Here is a 20,093-nt window from a genome sequence, read left to right as displayed (position 1 = left end):
GGAGATAAAGGTCAACCCTTTAGGAGGGCTGCCAAAGCCCCTCACTCTCTCTCTCTCTCTCTCACTCTCTCTCTCTCTCTCTCACTCTCTCTCTCTCTCTCTCTCTATCTCTCACTCTCTCTCTCTCTCTCTCACTTCATCTTTCTCTTTGTCCTTCATTTAAGCTTTTTTTCATTTACTCTAAATCTCTTTCCATCAGTCACATTGTATTTCTCTCTCTCCTTCATTAATCTCTTTACATCACTCTCTTTCTCTTATTTCGCTCTGTCTGTCCTTCTCTTGTTCATTCTCTCTCTCTCTGTCTCTCCCTCTCTCTCTCTCTTTCTCTCTCTCCCCTCCCTCTCTCTCTCTCTCTCTCTCTCACTCATCGACCCTTCGTCTTGTTCTCTCTCCATCCCTCCATCCCTCCTGGTAATGCCCAGGACTCATTACACACGTCAGACAGGCTCACAACCACACAGCACTCCCTCAGTCCAGTCCACCACATTCAATTTACCCAGAGAGTAGATAGTCTGCACAGACAGGCAGGCACGCAGACAGACAGTCAGATGGACAGCAGAGCAGACAGACAGAAAACAGGCAGATGGATAGAGCAGACAGGCAGGCAGACAGACAGGTAGATAGACTACACACAGGCAGATAGGTAGATAGACTATACAGACAGGCAAATAGGTAGATAGACTACACAGACAGGCATAAAAACAGACAGGCAGACAGGTAGATAGATAGAGCAGACAGGCAGACAGACAGGTAGATAGACTACACAGACAGGCCGAAAAACAGACAGGCAGGCAGACAGACAGCAGAGCAGACAGACAGACAGGTAGACAGACTACACAGACAGGCAGAAAAACAGACAGGCAGGCAGACAGGCAGACAGGTAGATAGATAGAGCAGACAAGCAGACAGAAAAGTAAATAGATAGCAAAGCAGACAGACAGAAAGAAAAGTAGATAGATTCCAGAGCAGGTACTGTACATAGACAGACAATGAGACTGCGAGATAAGTCATGTAGAATAGGTGTCACGGTACACAGGTGTGAAAGACAGGAATTTGAGAGATAGTGAGACTGGCTGTTGGGAGAGAAGATGACATTTTGAAGACATGAGACTATCAGAGTGTAGATAGGTATGGAGGAGAGAGAGAGAGAGGGAGAAGGAAAGAGAGAGAGGGAGAGGGAGAGAGAGAGGAGGGAAAGAGAAAGAGTGAGAGGGAGAAAGGGAAAGAGAGAGAAAGAGTGTGAGAGAGAGAGAGGGTAATGGAAAGAGAGGAGAGGGGGAAAAGATAAGGCACAATAAACAAGAGGCAGGACTCGGGAGATCGAAAAGTTTCCCATAATCAGATGTTGATAGGATTTGGTATAGAAAAAAAACAATTAATGAAAAATAACCTACTGTATATTCAACTATATGGTAAAATATGGATGAAACTGAAGACAGGGCTCGTAGAGGGCATAGAGCTATGATAAGAGTTTTCAAGTACAGTACAGTACAATCTCCAGACTGTGAACTAGAGTGTAGCGCAAAAGGCACATCTGGGCCAACAAGCCTAATGAGTGAGTCTGGTCTTCAGCACCTCCTCTCCCAGTTCTAGCAGCCCCCTACATAGAGCTGCTCTCTCAAAACACACAGAGGCGGAACCCTCTGTCAGCCGCGCTGCGCAGTGGCGGGTCGTCTGTCACACCTGCCAACACTAGTTTGGTCTCTGCTCTGGGCTCTGGCCCTGAAATAGGCTTAGCTTTGCAATGGCGGCACCCGTGGCAACAAAAGGGCCTGTTTAAATGCCTGCCGTGTGTGAATAGGGGCCTGAAATCTTCATTAAAAAGACAAAAACAATGGCACCTTTTTATCTCTAGTAGAAAACATGAAAAAAAGGGAACTGTTAAAACTACAAAATCTTTTTTCAGAATTGTTTAGCCTACTCGGCGAAGAGGTGTTTGTTTATGGCTAATTCACGGTTATTAGCAAATATAGCAAATTAGCAAATAACAGCAAATATTTACCAGCAGTGTTAATATGGTGACAGTCAAGAGGCCTTGTGGCTGTTCTTTGCTTCAGAGCAATGATCCGTCTATTGAGAGATCTGGTTTTCGTGCCCGTTTTTGTAGTTTAAAGCGGGGGGGGGGGGGGGGGCTTTCTGAAACCAAGGGATATTGGGCTATCATAATAGAATTATTTGATTCAAAGTGAAGGCAAAAAAAGGCTGCTGTCTTTTTTTGCTCGGGCCAAATAAAAGACTGTCACAAAACGTGCGCTGGGGTCCTGCTGACGTCCTTTGAGCCGTCTGAATATCTGCCCGGCTAATATTCCCAGCAAACTCAGTGGATTAGTCTCAGTGGATTAAGAGGTTTACCTCCTGCTGGTTATTCAAATATTGTTTTGCTGTTATTGTTATAAAACTGCTCTCTTTCTCTCTCTCTCTCTCTGAAGCTGTTCACCAAGACTCTTTCTAAATGCCCCCTCCCCTCCACCACCTCCTCCACCTCCACAAGAAAAGAGGCTCAGGATGAAGACAGGAGGCTGTTAATGGGAGGCTCAGTTCTTCGCGGGCATAGAATCAAAAGTTCAAGGCGGCAAGTTCGACCATTGACACAAAACTGAACACGAAACGGAAAAAAAAATCGTAATTTTCTTTGAGATATTAAGCCTCCTCTCTCTCTATCTCTTTCTCCATCTGTCTCTGTCATTCTCTATTCCTCTCTCTCTCTCTCTCTTTCTCACACACACACACACACACACAAACACACACTCAAGCCCACAGTATCTCCATCTCTTTTTGCTATGCAGTCAAAGCAATTGATGTGGCGCCTTTGAAATCAAAAGAGGGTAGCCGTTGCCCAGGCCTATCATGAAAGAGAAGAAAAAACTAAACAAGGGGGAGAGGGGAGGTCTGAACAGACACCCTTTGCAGTGTTCTGAGTCCCCGCAAAGAGAACGCTAACGCGGCTTTGAGGACGACGTACCTACCGAACTCGTGTGATCGGCTCCTCGCCTGGTTCTTCAAAGACAGCGGAACCGTGTTTCCCCGACTGGACTCGGCGGCCATCTTTGATCGTCCAAGGGCCTCCTCCTGTCTCTCTCTCTCTCTCTCTCTCTCTCTCTTCTGTTTCTCTCCGTCTTTCTCCATCTCTCTCACTCTCTCTCTTCTTTTCATCCGTCTTCTTTTCCTCTGTTTCTTTTCCATCGCACGCCTTGCCCAAACCTTCTGTTCATTCATCCTCTTGAGTCGGACTGACTGACAGCGCATCGATGCTAGTGCGACGAACAACCCCCCAAAAAGTAGATCCCCCCCAGATCGCAACATGAGGAGGGGTGTGTGAAGAATGACACATCAAATGATGTGTGTGTGTGTGTGTGTGTGTGGTTGGTTGGGGGGTCACAAATATGTTGTGTGTTGTCCCGGTCCCCTTCTGCTCCTTATGGTCCGATTAATAGGATTTAGCTGGGCTTGATTCATTTGAGTCCAAAGGCTTTTTCTGTGAATGGAGCGTGAAGGTACAAAACCAATACACACACACAGTTACACGCACAAGTGCAGGCACAAACAAACAAATGCCCAATCTGACTACCCAACAACAAAAAGCGGGAGAAGAGAAGAAACAACAACCACAACAACAACAACAACAACAACAACAAAAGACCCCACAGCACCCATAACCAAGTTTTCATCCAGTGGAAAAGAAAAAAGAATATCAGAATCCCATAGCGATTCGGCAACCACGCGCGGGTGGCAACATCACAGCTGGATGTCCTCTTAGTGGTACCGCCGCCTTTGTGCGTCAAGTGGACAACAGACTGGCTGTGTGTGTGTGTGTGTTGGGGGGGGGTTGAGGTGGGGGGGAGGGGGGTCATTCTTACATGATCTCTCCCCCCTACTGCTATCCCCTTGCACCAACACACAGTTCCTGGCGGCCTCCAACCTTCGTCGTCACGCTACCTCCTCTTCGACGGCGCTTGTTTGTCTGTAACGCTGTCGCCACGGAGTTTCAGAGCTAGCGTCCGCGCTAATCCTGTTTGAAGGTTTGCTGTTCGTTTCTATGGAGCGGATTGCAGATGTCTCGGAGACAACGAAACGAGGCGGTAACGTCACAACGAAACAACTCACAATAGCTTGTGCCACACCTAGCATTGGCGCCTGGTGAGATTACGGCCATTTTGATGAGAACAATATGCGTCTCCGAAGCTCTGGTGGCTAACGGCAATGCTATTGGTACCAGTTATACCGTCAATGTTTGCGGGAGCATTTGAGCTGGGATTCCTTAAGGTTTTGGTTCTGGGTCTCCGGGTCCACTAGCATCCCAAGCATCCTCCTCTGATGGTGTTGCTGTTTTTGAGGGTTTCTGAAAGCTGATTGGCTAAGAGAGAGGAAGTGACCAGAAGAGGGTGCTGAGGAGAGAGGTCTGTTGTATCCATGGCAACCCTACTCAGTACTTTTAACTCACCCAAGTTGAAAATGTTTTTGTTTTGTTTTATTTGCATTGTTTGCAGACACTCTGATAGTCTGCATGGCTGTTAAAGATTATTGTTTTCACTTACTTAATGTATTGATCTGCATAGCTATGAAAAAAACACTTTAGTTTAGGGAACATATGTTAACCATTAATAAATTACTAATATGTGGATTATACAAGCATCATTGTATTTTTTTAAAGTCTTTATTGAACCATTTGTTCTTACTCTATTCTTGGTAAATCCTTGATCATTTTTATTTTATCTAACCTTTATTTTACCAGAAAGGTCCCATTGAGAGACAATGTCTCTTCTGCCAGGGAGTCCTGGTCAAGACGGCAGCAATGATTTCATTTAGAAAGACAGTGAATGGACAACATGGGACATGGACACGGTCCAAAGACACCAATAACACACTAACACAGAAGACACAGACAACAAAAGGCATGGGCGGATTATGAACTTTCAGGCCCCTGGGCCCAGATATATTAAGGGCCCCCCACTTATTGTCGTATATGTGGGAGGGGGGGTTTGGGGGTCCTCCCCCAGAATTTTTTTTATTTGTTTGATGTGATTTCCTGTATTCTGGTGCATTTTGGGGATGGCCAATACTAAATTCAATCAGATTCATAGCCTACATCCTGATTTGTTGATATTGAGGCAATGATTCCATGCAAAGGTTTGGGCTTCAGGGCCCCCTGACCCCTTGGGCCCCTGGGCCTGGGTCCAGTAGGCCCGTGCAGTAATCCATCCCTGACAAAAGCTAAGAATAAATGAAAATAAAATAGAACACTTTAAGCAGTGACACTGTTCAGTGTAAGCTAACTTTAAAGTACTTTTAAAAACATTTAAGGAAGATAAGGAGTCCAAGTTAAGTGTGCGTTGAAGCTCATTCCAGGCATGTGGTGCAAAGGATGAAAAGGCAGATTTCTCCAGTTTTGTTTGTGATATTGTAAACTGTAGGAGGAGCTTGTTTGAAGAATGGGTGCTGTATGTAGGACGAAATGACAGAAGACTGCAAATATAACAGGGAAGTTTGCCCATTAAGGCCTTTGCTATAAATATTAAAATATGAATTATTATTCTTAAACGCAATGGTCCATTGAACGTTGTCATGCAATATGCATTGATGTGTTCCAGAAGGTGCACCTGTTACAAACCGCAAAGAGTGATAAACAACATCCAGTTTCTTTAGGAGGTATAAAGAGGCATGCATATGTCACCATAATCTAATAGGCCTCCTATTGATAGAAAGGTACTTGATAAGCATGTTAGTCTTGATCTTAGGTTACTGGTATTAAGTATGGATCAAAATAGAGACTTTATAGACACCCACTCTGAAGATGTGACTTACAGTGACAATAGTGACATATATAACAGTGTTGGTAAAGTTAACTGTCTACGTGAACTAGTTCAAAGTTCAGTTCACAAATTTTAAAATGAACTAGTTCACAGTTCATAATTCAAAATTTTGAACTAAGTTCACACTTTCCAAAAATGAGTTCATAGTTTTTTTTTTTTCATATGTTGCTGCGAGCTATTATTCTTAAAAATTATTGCCACAGCCCATATATAACGCAGTTAATTTAGGTTGAGGATCTGTCTTGACTGTGTTTTGATTTTTTATTTGCACATTCCTTGAAAGGCTAGCCGGGTGCTTCAGTTCAATGTGCCGTTTCAGGTTTGCTGCGGATGTGATTGAAGTGTGGATTTTCTTTTTGAAAGCCGGCGGGCAAAGTTTGCACAGAAATGTATGATTTGTCCCATCCTACCGACCTTGTCATAACATCAGCCTTTCTCAAACTTCTTTGACCTGAGGACCAGTCAAGGCATACTTGGGGTCATAGGCCCACCTACACGACCCCCCCCCCCCCCCCCCCCCCAATCAAATCATCATAATTATATCACAATTATTATTATTTTTATACTATATTGCTATACATGCACTTAAAAACAGTCAATGTGCTAAGATTGTTCACAAAAGTTTGTGAAAACAATCACATCAAAATACTGCTTTACTAATGTAAAATATAATTAGGCCTCCAATAGTTTCATTGTTTTTGCATGGTTGCATGATGCTTGCATGAGAAATACTTCTCAAAACATCAGCAATTATATGGGTGCAAGCATCATACACTGGTAGAATATTTATATGCTATTTAATTACATTTCATTTGAATGCCTGAATGTAAGGATTCAGGAAATACCAGCTTTTGTGAATAGTAGCCTAAATGGCAGATCAGATAGGTGTAAATCACTGATCTGGAGATCTTAAACTATCTCTAACTAAGACGAATTAATAGCTTTTGGCCACGTTATATTCAAATTTGACTTTAATACTTAATGGTAGACAGTGTTTTATATAGTATGTGCTCTGTTTTTTATGGAAGTTGCATAAATCCAAGTCGTTCTATTAAAGGAAAACTTGGCAGGATTTCCCCCTCTGCTGGAGAAATTGTGCATTATGCTATTTCAAACTGTGGGAAAAGGTAACGATAAAGCACATGGATTTGTTTACAAGCTAGCGAACGTTAGCATAAGTTTGGCAGAACTATGTGGATGTTACAAGGTAAGAAACACGATTTAAAACGAGTTTCTTGTTTCTCACTTCTCTTTCCGGGACGGTAAGTCTTAATGTTGCAAGGTTGGTTTTCCGCCTGGGGACGCTAGGCGCAGGGGAAAAGTCACCATTTTCACCGGAACAGGTAATTTAACCATCCGAATGATTTCTAAACGGGTTTATTACGTTGAAATAGTTGCCAAGTGTCCCTTTAAATGTCTTTTCATAATTAGGCTAAATAGCCTTCCAAGGTTGAAGCGGAGCTATACCAACGTTATCGAGTGGTTTCTCGCACAGACGTCCACACGCATGCATTGAATAAACGCTCATACCACGACTTAACTGTATGCATATGTTTGATGACACCAAATTAACAAGTATTTCCTACTAATTGCAGAAATGTTTGTTTTCTTTTTCTGTCCGCGGTTCCTTGATCAATTGCGCAGCAAATTATCAGACGATGCCCCGGGAATAATTTCACTCTGCAGACCAAGCTGTCCACGTTTACTTGTGGTGGCCTACATGCTGCCATATTAAGGGCTGTTTACGGTGTGTTTTCGCCTGGAAGGCTCTATAGAAATCTGGCACCCTACTGAACGAAGTTAAACTGAGAGCGTGCCGTTCACAGACACCAGAATGAACGAGTTCACAGTAACGTTCATCAGGCAGTACAGTAGGCCTACGTTCTGTTCACGTTAGCCCAAAATATGAACGAGTTCAGTAACGTTAGTTCATTAGGCAGTAATACAGTAGGCCTACGTTCAGTTCACGTTCGCCCAAAATATGAACGAGTTCATGAACTTTCGTTCTATGAACGCGTTCAGGCACAACACTGCATATTAAGGCCATATATTTGATATAGCGATAAAGTTTCTATTTTGATCCATAAAATATATCAATGATATTACGAGGGACATCAAGGATTTACAAAGAATAAATCACCTTTTCAAAAATGAATAAAGGCCTACATGTGTATTTGCACTTAATAGAGACCTTTTTGAGCACTAAGTGTTACCAAATATTTTTATTCAATTTTCAATTTATTTTCATTCAGTGAAACGGTTGTTTGATTTACACTTAACACACTGTGTATCAAAATAAGTGGAGCTATTGGGTATATCACATTATATTATTGCTCTCCAGTCTCCACAACATGAGAGACTGCATTCCAGGCTGTTTTCACTCTTTCACGTTTTTGGTCATGACCTATAAACACAACATAGATAGATAGATAGATAGATAGATACTTTATTGATCCCCAAGGGAAATTCAACATACAGAGAAATTTCCAAGGAGAAATTCAATTTCTCCTTTCAAATTGTGAGGCAGCCGTGGCCTACTGGTTAGCACTTCGGACATGTAACCGGAGGGTTGCCGGTTCGAGCCCCGACCAGTAGGCACGGCCCTTGAGCAAGGCAACCCCTAACCCCTCACTGCTCCCCGAGCGCTGCTGTTGTTCACTGCGCTGGGATTAGTGTGTGCTTCATCTCACTGTGTGTTCACTGTGTGCTGAGTGTGTTTCACTAATTCACGGCAGAGACCAAATTTCCCTCACAGGATCAAAAGAGTATATATACTTATACAACATACAGACCATGTACACAACATTCATGTAAACACGAGGCGAGGGGAAGAGGGTGCGACATGTAGCACAGTTAGGCCCTAATAATGAAGACAAGTTTCAGCCTATCATGTAGCACAGTAGGACGATTCTAAGGGCCCAGCACTGAAAGGGGGCGCCCAGAGGACCCCCCCTCCCAATAATACTACCAGCATAGAGCCCTCATTTTCTAGCAGTGCCCCTGCATGGGTATGAATAAGGTTGGACTTAATTTACTATGCCATATCATATGCTCGACTGCATTGGCTGGAGATCCCCAACATTGTCAATAAGGTGGTGCAACTATTATTTTTTTGCTGGTTTGAAATGCATGTTGAAATTGCCCGTCTCACCGATAGTACAAGGGAGAGGCAAAGACTTTCCAACGGCCATTTAATTAACTAATTCGTTTTTTACCGTACCTTTGTTGTGTGTTTGTTATTTAAATACCACTTAAAAGTTGATTAAAATGGCTGCAGACACATGAGCAGGATGTCGACATAAACTCAAAGGCCCGCAGCTCAAGAGAGAGAGGGGGTGTGTGAAGAGAGAGAAGGGAAGGCTAATGACTGAGTCAGTGCGAGACACGAGTAGTTCATCAGAGGTGCTGCAGTGTGAAAGCAAATTACACTGTGGCTTTTCATCAGGATGTTATGGTTGAATTAGGAGAGTTAGATACACTCCAACTCAAATGCACCAGCACTGCACACGGAATAGGCAATGAAGTATATTCACACACAATAAACAACACACACACACACACATACACACATACACATTAATTCAAGCATGCTTGTGAACTTGTGAAATTTCTTCTCACACAATAAACAACAACACACTTCCACACATTAATTCAAGCAAGCAGCAATTCAAGTTACTGTGCGTTTGTGAACCAGTGTGTGACTGGATTTATTTCGTTTTAATTAATTCGTTTTTTTCCACACTTTATTTGTTTAATTCTTCTGACTCTGTAGGGAACAGTGTTGAACATGTTTAAGTTGTGTGTAAAGGAATCGTCCTACGTTTCTTCCTTCTACTGTCTCTGCTAACAAAGATTTATATTGTTGCACGCACGCACGCACACACTCTCCACACAAATCCACATAATATCTATTCCACATGTGCATGCACACACACACACAAACCTTCATTTGTTTATTTGCTTATGTTTAATTTGAATTATTTTTTAAATTTGTTTTTATTTGTACCCTAACCCTAACCCTAGCGCTTATACTATGTCCTAACAGGATCCGAGCGAGTGACTGTCTTGTATGTCTGTCTACACGGAATCGGTTAAATACGCCCTTCGTCATATTCCTCGTTCAAAATAGCACAGCAACAGCAACGCAAGTGGCATAAAGAAAAAAGAAACCGGGCGTCCAACAAAAGTTCTCCTAAAGCGTTGCGTTGCGTTGCATAGCGCTGCTTGTGTCGCTTGCAGTCAGGACACTCCAATTGAAAACATTGTAATTAAACATATTTTATTGCTAATGTTCGCTCGCATCGCATCCGATTAGGACAAGGTGTTACGGTGGTTATCGGTGGATTGCCAAGGAATACAGCATAAAGCCTTTCCAGTATGCTACACTGGCTGCCATTTGCTATACAGTAGGTGCACAAATTGCTGTAGGGCATCAGCAGATCCATAGCATTGCAAACACACATATTATATGCAAGTTCTTCCTCTCTCTCTACTCCACACACGCACGCACACACACACACACACACACACACACACACACACACACACACACATTTGTGTGTCCTTGTGCTGTAAACTATAAACAGTCAATCTGATGATGCTGCAGGAACCCGTCTCCATCCCCTCCCCCTGTGACCTGCCTGCCACCCCAATATATTACCATAATTGTGCTCAACGTGTGTGCGTGTGTGCTCTATGTGTGTGTGTGTGTGCGCAAGAGAGAGCATGTACATATATATTACATATATGAACAGGTGCGTCTGTCTAGGAAAGAGGATTTATGAGAGAGTGTAAGAATATTTGCATATTCTTATGACTGACATAGTAATCGAGAAAAACAATGTGTCAGTGTGTGTGTGTGTGCGTGTTTGTGTGTGTGTGCGTGTTTGTGTGTGTGTGGAGTGTGTGTGTGTGTGTGGAGTGTGTGTGTGTGTGTGTGTGTTTGTCCATTAGCATCTCCCTAAGGTAGGACACCATTTGGCCCCCGCAATGACATGGAAATTATCAGCTCTGAAACGTATGCTGTCAGAATAACAAGGAACAAATGTCAAGGTCAGACCTCCTGTCAGACACTCTCATACACACACATCACTCTCTCTCTCTCTCTCTCTTACACACACACACACAGACACAGACAGACAGACAGACAGACACACACACACACACACACACACACACACACACACACACATTATGTTGCAGTATGAACCTGGATACGGATTGATGGAGAAACTGATAAAAATCTATCTATTGCATGCAGGTGAACCAACTAACATCTACAATACATTCACACACTGTACAGACAATCAATACAAACTAACCATTTATCACTTATAACACACACACATTCTCTCTCTCTCTCACACACACACATACACACACAAATATATAGAGAGAGAGAGAAAGAGAGAAAACAATCCAATGTGTTTGTGTCTGTGATAGAGAGAGTGGGGAAGAGCAGAAAGACAGAGAAAGGCTCACTCTACACACCACACTCAGTATTACCACTCCGCAGTAATCCCTAAAACTCATATCAAAATTGTCTACCCAATGCTATTTATATTTACATTCAGCCACAGGGCACAAATAAATTAAATGAAAAAATATAATAGAAGGAAAAAAAAACTGGTAACATCCAATCTATTCAGGCGATGCCCAACACCTGGCGTGTTACCGCGGCGACGGTATATAATGACAACAAGTGCCACTGTCAACGGCTGATAAGAGTTTCTCATTAAAGTGCTATAGTGCTAGAGCGGCCGGTATATGGAGGGCTCATTACGAGACGACTCCTCCAGAAAAATAAGGAAATAAATAAACAAACAAACAAAAATAATAATAAAAACATTCAGCAGAGGACACACTGGAGGACCACACAAGGTGAAATTGTGAGCGGGCGAAAAATGCACACAATTAGCCTACCACAGTGAACCGCCAGCAATGGGAGGGATTTGGATTTATATTATGGGACTTTTTTTCCCCCCTGTCGTTTGGAAACGCTGGCTGGCCTGAACCCAATCCAGCTAGTTCACTCGGGGGCTAAATGAAGCCAAAGTCATTTAATTTGCCAGTAGGCTGCTAGACCAGAATGCCTCCGCACAGCAATTGTATAATTCCCAGAGAATTGTTGTCATTATACTGTATAAAAAAAAACAGGCCACTGTGGCCTAATTTTCATTTGCACAAGACAATGCACAAGCCCAAAATAATCTTGCAAAATACATGGGACTTTCATTTTAACTGTAATTAATTGACTAATAATGTAAGCTACTGTTTTACATGCAAGCCACTCTCACACAATCCCGCATACTCTCACATGCGCACACAATCTCTTGCTTAATGTAGCCAATGTCTGACTGAGCTGAGCTCATTGGTTTTTTTTACTTAATCACTGGGAGTATTGGACCCCAATATGTATACTAATGACACAATCAAGACCCCGGAGACCTGGGGCATTATCTCCTGTGTCTGCCGACCGCAAAGGTCACGCCGGGCGACGCTAGCGCTAAATGAATGCTAATCCGGTCCCGCGGGAGAGCCCATGAGGAGGTGTGGAGTAGCATTGTTTCAAATAGCCTAGCCGCGACCTTTTCCGTGAGTCCCGATGAGACTGAGTGACAGGTCTACTGGTGAGATGCCAAGGAGTCTGGTGGGAGGCGGAAGACACAGAGATGCAGGGCAATTACGTGTGTCTAGCTGGGGTAAAAGAAGCCATAGATGGGGTGGAATAGCTTAGTAACCCTACACAGAGGCGTGTTATGGGACACTCATGGGCTATTAGTGGACAAAGTTGACTCTAGAAATTCCACAGCTTTCCCATGTCGGTCTTCCGCCACCTGATATGTCAGCTTGGCTTTGACCAACCAGCACAATGCGTTAATGATGACAGATTTAGGGGTACACGTCTGCATGACAGGTTAGACCTCACAAAGAGTCAAGCCACTGCCAGGTTAGTGGTCGCCCACAGTCACACACACATGGGGAGACAGACACACACTCAAACGCAGGTAGGCCTATACCGTCTTGCATTCTCTTTCCTACCTGACAATTTTAATGGCTTGGCTGATTGTCACGTCTCTGAACAGAGAGGTGCACAAGGCCTGCTCTCAGGAATCATTAGAATTCTCATTTAGTCCGGTTAATGTCAAACCGCCGCGACTGTGGCCGCCCAGGCAGAATACCCCAAAGAGCCCGTAATGATGGACGTGTTATGGCATAGTGTAGGCCTCTATTCCCAGCTAATTAACTGAATAACGAGGACCTGAAAATAGATTATGTTAAATTCCCGGACAAACAGGGAGAGTGAAGTGCACTTACACAAGCACTGCGGCTCTACAAAATCAGTTAGTTAGTAGCTGCAAGCCGATGGGAAACAAACTCTGAAGCCAAAGCAATAAATGAGGTAGGCTGGGTGGGTTAACAGAGAAGCTTTGCTCCGACATTTGACGATGGACCAGCAGCCTAAACGCTAAACCACCCGTCAAGTGGCCTGCTAAAAATACACCCCAGCGCTGTCAGAAATCAGTCGCCTCCGTTTCCACCCTCGGCTCCACCGGCTCTCCATGTGACACAGGAGTCATGCAGGAAAGATGGAAACAAGGACATCTCCAAGTGTTTCCAGTCTTCTGAATGTAGTGTAGCCTAGCACTAGTCGCATGGGGGAGGTGGCACCGAAGGCGGGGGAAGTTCCAAGGGCCTTCACGGGACATAACAACCAACATTTTTACAACCCGTTTCCATAAATGTTGGGACGTTGTTTAAGATGTAAATAAAATATTCAGAGAATCAAAAAAAAAAAAAAAACCTCTGTACGCAAGGGAGTGTTAAAAATAATATTGGATGGACCTCAGATGCCCTACTGCATTAAAAACATTGTCATCAAAGTCATCGCATGGGCTCAGGAAATCTATGACCACTCTCTATGAACGCTCTATCCACAAATGTTGGTTAACATGGTTAAGAAACCACATGTAAATATAATCCAGAAACATCACCGCTTTTTTAAAAAAGAGGGGAAAAAAAAAACCATATCAAGCTACATTTTTTTGGGTGTGGGTAACCAATGCCCTGACAAATTAAGAACAGGCCATAAAAGGCAGAAATGCTGGATGTTGCTGAATTTAGATATAAAACTGTTTTTTTCCCCCAAAACAACACAAAAAGTGACCAAAAGATTCAGAGTTCATAGTCCTGAAAAGTGTACAAATTTGTTTAATAGTTTGACTGAGTATTGTTCTGTACACTGCACATCATGGGTGGTTAAACACTACCAGAGGACTCCCCCTACTGGTGCAAACTAGCACACATGAAGGAGAGGAAAGGAAATAAGTCTCTCTGAAGAATGTTTCTTTTTTATTTAAAAAAAAAAACACTGTTCAGGGGGGAAAATCTGCATTTTAGTCCTGCTATTAAACTTGTATGTGTTTACACATTGTATGGAGTCATTAGTTGATGTTAAGAGTTCCACACAACACACCAAAATTCTATAACAACTTGGTTACAATTAACAAAAGTTATTTACCTCAAGTTTAACATTAAAAGACAAGGAAGTCTTTCCTCAAAGTTTAAAAAACAGAACATCATAACAGTAAAGGATGAATCGATTTAAATTACTCAGCCTCTCTCAGGGCTTTTGAAGTGGCCAGGTTTTGTTATGTAAATCAAAATCAAAAGCTGGTCACAGTTTTTAAAGCACTAAAAAGCTTAGAAACAAAGCACACGTGCTAACGTACCACACTCCTGTTGTGGTCAGTGGCTGTATTCAGCAGGTACATGAAAACACTAAACCAATACTGTTAAAATACAAATAAGCAGATAGGAAATAAAAAAAAAACAAAATACGTCAAACAGAATTAAAAACAAAAAAATAGAAACAAAAGAGAAAAACTTTGACCACTACAGGGCACTTATATCTACCATCTCTGTGCCACACAGAGGTGGAATTCCCTGAAAGCGTTGGTGATGGTGCCACAACCTGCCAGACCTACGCGGTTGTACAACAATGCTTTTGGGAAGCCCACCCCAGCAAAGCACAGTTACAGCAAAGCTCAAGCCCCCGACCACCCGGTACCCTTCACTCCACTCCTTTAGCTGGGGTTGTGTTCGTCCGGCTCTGCTCGGCACTTCCGTTTCCGGAAGCCTCCGTCTGGGGCTCGGCCGCCTCAGCACACTCGCCTATCTTCTTCTCTGGCTGTTCCGGCTGCTCCTGGTCGGCCTGTGGCGGTTTGTCGGAGGAGGCCGCGGGGGTTGTTTTGGGCTCCTGGGAGGGGGCGCCGTCGTTCTTTGCCACCTCCTGCAGGTTGAACTTCCTGAAGAGGATGTAGTCCTTGACGACACTCACACAGCACACACTCTTGATCACCTGATATAGACACACACACACACACACACACACACACACACACAGAGAGAGAATTAATAAGTGTTAACATTTTTATTACCAGCATCAAGTTCATCACTGACTCATTCATTACTTTAGTGATTTTGTTGTACAGTAAGGAGACAGAGCATCACTACCATTCATTTCCATGTCATTGACTTCACCAATAAATACACCTTAGTGCCACTGTTTGTAATGGTCTTTACATGTGAAGAAAAGAGAGGAAAGAGATAGACTAAAAAAGACAAATGTGGCAATTATGCAAAGAGATGCAGGTCCAAGCCCTAAGTGGGAAGCTACACCAGGCGCGTAAGTGTTCCGTTCGCGTAGCGTCTGCTGCAACAATTAGCTTCTATTATAATCAATTGAAGTAGCCACACCAGACGTGATAGCGTCGCGAATGTTCGAAAAGAAAAAAATAGATCATTCTTCTAAAATGGATTTTACGCGTTGCGAACGGAAAGCTTCAGTTACACACCTGGTATAGCTTCCCTGTAAGAAAACACAAAATCCTGACCTCCTACAGTAGAAACCATCTTAGATGAATGAACGTGACTTTACCTCCACGATGATTGTTAGCTCAGGGTTGGTGAGGTCCACCTTGTTCTTGGGGTTCAACTTCCCTACCAGAGCTGTAGAAATATTCATAATTAACATGCCCATTAGATTAATCAAATTAAGTCACAAGAAAAAGGAAGTAAATACCGAGCTAAATTACAATAGACCCTTTCAACAATAAAAACAATGCTTGAACATTCTATTTGGTTCCCAATCTACTTCCTCTGCATTAACATATGGAATATTAAAACGGAAGTCTTGTGGGGCCAACTATGATGCTGATAATGGAACTCTCTTGAAAGGGTCAAGAGACAAGAAATCCCAAATACAAATGTCAGTTTAGAAAGTGTGTGACAGCTCTTGGTAGTTCAAGTTAAGGGCTGGGTCATAGTCTGCGTAAGCAAAAGGAAATCACGCCATAGGAAAACACACAGCACAGCACAGCACTTGTGTGATCACATTACACATTTTTGTCGTACATTTTGCACGCAAGTAAGCTCCAAACCCTCTTTGCATTGCTTGATACACTTGCGTTGCTTGTGCAGACTATGAATAAGCCCTAACAGTTTAGATCTCAAAGATTCCCAAGCTACCCTTGTAGCCAACCCCTGAACACATACACATAAATATTAACCTCAGGCCAAGTCTTCCCACACACTCACACATATCGACATATTGTCCTTCCTCCCTCCCTCCCTCCCCCCCTCACAATCAGCACTGTCCCTTATATTTTACCTTCACTCCATCCCTCCCTCCCGCCCCCCCTCTCTCTAGCATGTTGCAACTCCTCTGTCTCTCTCTCTCTGTCTCTCTCTCTCTCTGTCTCTCTCTCTCTCTGTCTCTCTCTCTGTCTGTCTCTCTCTCTCTCTGTCTCTCTCTCTGTCTGTCTCTCTCTCTGTCTGTCTCTCTCTCTGTCTGTCTCTCTCTCACCAGCGAGGGTCTTGATGACGTCGTCTCTCTTGTTGTGGCTACTGTTGCGGGCCTTGAAGGCGATCTGGTAGGTGGCCTGAGTGGGGGCCTTGAAGAAGGGCTCCAGGAAGCTGCTCAGGTACTTCTCCATGTCCTCGGGGAAGGCCTTACACGTGCCGCACACGGGCAGCATGCGAAGGATGACGCGCGACTTTTTCTTCTTGGTGGCGTGCAGCTCCTGCAGGATGTGGTGCACCAGGTGGTCAGGCTCTGACAGGAGAACAAACAAACAAACATAAACAAACTAATCAATAATGGATCTTCGGGCACATAAATATACTGCTCCAAAAAATTCTCTGACACTGTTTGGTTCTGAGCACAATTAAAACTTTTGAGTCGAGTGTTTCATTTGGCAAGAACTGGAAAGACATTCTGTGAATGTAGTTTGAGAATGGAGAAAAGGGTGGAAGGTTTCAACTTACAATTGTGGAAAACTAAGTGTTCCCTTAATATTTTTGATCAGTGTATAAGTCCCCCTACAATGATGCTTCTACCAAGAAATTAGGCAAGGTGACACAGTGTAGGAGGATGGAGGCATACTAAACAAACAGGCTTCTCATGCTATGGAGATTTTAAGGCAATAGTCAGAAACATAAACGGGTGATTCTCCTACTTCGTGCACTACTGTGTCTAAAATTAGTCTATCATTGATGTTCAATGTGTTTAATATTGTTCTTGTGCCCAGAGATGAAGAAACACCCAAACACACATGGACAGAGAGAGAGTGCACGAGAGGTTCTTGAGCATTCCTTTCCCAAAACGATCCTAATTAACCTTTGACCCCACAGGCAGCCGTGGCCCACTGGTTAGCACTCTGGACTTGTAACCGGAGGGTTGCCGGTTTGAGCCCCGACCAGTGGGCCGCGGCTGAAGTGCCCTTGAGGAAGGTACCTAACCCCTCACTGCTCCCCGAGCGCCGCCGTTGAAGCAGGCAGCTCACTGCGCCGGGATTAGTGTGTGCTTCACCTCACTGTGTGCTGTTTGTGTTTCACTAATTCACCGATTGGGTTAAATGCAGAGACCAAATTTCCCTCACAGGATCAAAAAAGTATATATATATTATATACTTATACTTATACATGGTCTTATCTTAACTCGGGCCGTCTGCCTCACCTAGGTTCTGTGTCCGGATGAACACCACGTTGTTGGCGCCGCTCTCCATGGCCTGGAAGCGTCTCTGGCCCTTTGCTGTGGACTCTCGCATTTGCGTCACCTCCTTCTTCAAGGCGGCCTCAGCATCATCCTCTTCCTCGTTCGCATCTTGTTCACTGCCGCTGTCCTGCCCATCCGCAAACTGCGAACAAAAAAGGACATCATGGGTCATTTAGATGTTAGGGGCACCTGCAATAATTTTGTTATTAATGTGGCTTAATGTTGTTAATGTTTTTTTCTATAATGTCTTTCTTTTGGTAGGCTCTCAGAATTTATTTCAGTCTCTCCATCCTATAATTAAATATTTTTCAGTATCTTTTATTTTATTGACTGGTTCTTACTCACACTCTCGTGAGTTCTTTCATCACTAAGTGCAGAACAATCTGATTAAAGCACCAAACAGATTACTATTAATTGGAATTATTCCAGTTTACCTGTTAAGCAATCAGGGTTCTGCATGTTTTCAGAGAAACATATGATTTTAAGTACATTGCGATTAATTGTAAGCACTTTGCTCCCCCTCTTACAAAAACACCTGCAGTTATGGGACAAAAAAGCCTACACTGTGCAATAATATTTTCATGTCCAAAATATTGCATCTGTAGTGAAGTACAGAAGCCTACAAAATATTGCATGACCTGCACATGAACTGCAAACAATTTCTCCGAAACTGCCGTTGAAGTAGTGCAAATATGTTTAAGGGGTGATCATAAGGGGGTTTAAGGGGATCATATGGCTTCACAAGACAAATATGACACTAGTTCTTACTTTCTCCGGCCCATAGAGTTTCTCTGCATACTCGTTGAGAAGGTTGTAGGCTTCTGATGTGCATTTCCGCTCGTTCATGTTACAGGTGATGAGAATACCCTGCATTCCCACTTCAAGTTCCCGTGAAACTTTCTGTCTCTTATTCCGCTGGCCGCCGTAGTGTTTTCTGTGCCTTTTCTTTGAGTCGACAGCTTCTGACATGTTGACACCGAGTTCTGCAGCAAAGCTAGTGCTATAATATTATGTGAATGAATGAGTCGTTTCACAAACGTGTTTCTTGACACAACTGAGGCCGTTACAAACTTGGTTTAGCAAACCCGCTGTTTTGCTAAACAGCACTGAAATAGAGTGGACAGATGTAAAGACGTAGCCTATTCTTTCGCCGAAGAAAGAACGTTATGATATGGATAATAGCCTACGAAAGAACTAACTTTAAGCTATGTTGTTTGCAACCAGACGCATTAGCTAAGATAACCTGTTTAGCGTTCAAACCGATTGAACACAGAGGGGCCGCATTTAAAGCGCTATAAAACTACAGCTCGTTTAAAAGACTACCAACCAACCTGAATCTGCGACACGTGTCTGTATGGTGGGAGAAAGTGTAGCGGGTAGCGTTACCAAAGTCTCTGGCGTTACACAGGTCTACTACAATCCAAACAGCCTGCACATGCCTCATTCATGCGATTTCATGTTATGACGCGTTGTGGGCGGAAGGCAAGCGCTCTACGGATAGCCATGAGGGTCAATCTCTTCAACACTCCCCTTGGTTATGACAGCGCCCGTCTACTAGAGCCCTGCGCGGGACTGTTTTCTTCATCCCACTCCCGCTGAATTTCTGACCATCACCGCCCGCTCCCGCAACGTGTGTGTTAGGCTACACTCCCGCCCGCTCCCGCAATGTGTATGTCCGCTCCCGCAAAACTCTGAGAATGTATGCCCGCGCAATAATAGAGATGCATTGATTTTGTGTGTTCTCCCGTCCCGCAGGAGAAAACACGTCATTATTTATACAAATATTCATGGGGATGTTTGTTTCTCCATCCTCCTGATTGCTTCGTTTCTGACCGTGGTCAGAAAACCAGGGGACTCGTTACCTCCAGGGCCGACGTTATAAAATAAATAACGTCGGGGTAAAATCCCGTTTCTGGTGAGCAAATGAATGAGCTTGGCTTTTAGCCTGAGGTTTATTTGGACACTACACATAAGACTTAAACGTATTCCACCAACTCTGCTGCTTCCTCTTTCTGAGGGAAAGTGAAAACCAGCGCCCCAAGTGGTTGCGTTCCTATCGAAGAGCAGCTTTAATGTTAAGTCCCATAGACCTATTTAAAAAAAAAAAAAAAAATAGTGAAGCCAAATCAGCGAAGTTATCAACCAAAAATATTTTTCAGTGTCTATACTGTACGTGTCTTCTTAATAAAGGCTCAGGAGGTGATTTACAGTGTCTATTTATTTTA

The 20,093-nt window shown here is 43.4% G+C and overlaps 1 protein-coding gene across 1 annotated transcript; it reads right to left on the bottom strand.

Moving 5' to 3' along the window:
• Positions 1-14,005: 14,005 nt before the first annotated feature.
• On the bottom strand, positions 14,006-19,402 carry thumpd1 (THUMP domain containing 1). The gene is made up of 5 exons (XM_042102912.1): positions 18,637-19,402; positions 17,830-18,010; positions 16,678-16,926; positions 15,751-15,821; positions 14,006-15,171 (listed from the first exon to the last, which is right to left on the bottom strand). The coding sequence occupies exons 1-5, from the start codon at positions 18,835-18,837 to the stop codon at positions 14,884-14,886; spliced, it is 990 nt and encodes a 329-aa protein (XP_041958846.1). The 5' UTR covers positions 18,838-19,402; the 3' UTR covers positions 14,006-14,883.
• Between the last annotated feature and the right edge of the window lie 691 nt (positions 19,403-20,093).

Source organism: Alosa sapidissima, chromosome 9 (genome assembly GCF_018492685.1).
Source record: "Alosa sapidissima isolate fAloSap1 chromosome 9, fAloSap1.pri, whole genome shotgun sequence".
Lineage (NCBI taxonomy): Eukaryota > Metazoa > Chordata > Actinopteri > Clupeiformes > Clupeidae > Alosa > Alosa sapidissima.
The sequence above is the reverse complement of the archived record's forward strand: the minus strand, read 5'-3'. Positions and strand labels throughout refer to the sequence as shown.

What these genes read in the sequence shown, in the direction of transcription:
- thumpd1 (XM_042102912.1), bottom strand. Translation starts at nt 18,837, where the DNA reads ATGTCAGAAGCTGTCGACTCAAAGAAAAGGCACAGAAAACACTACGGC. An exon ending in CATCCGGACACAGAACCTAG is followed by an intron (nt 16,927 to 17,829) that starts GTGAGGCAGACG and finishes TTCTCCTGTCAG; the next exon opens with AGCCTGACCACCTGGTGCAC. An exon ending in AGCTAACAATCATCGTGGAG is followed by an intron (nt 15,172 to 15,750) that starts GTAAAGTCACGT and finishes TGTCTATATCAG; the next exon opens with GTGATCAAGAGTGTGTGCTG.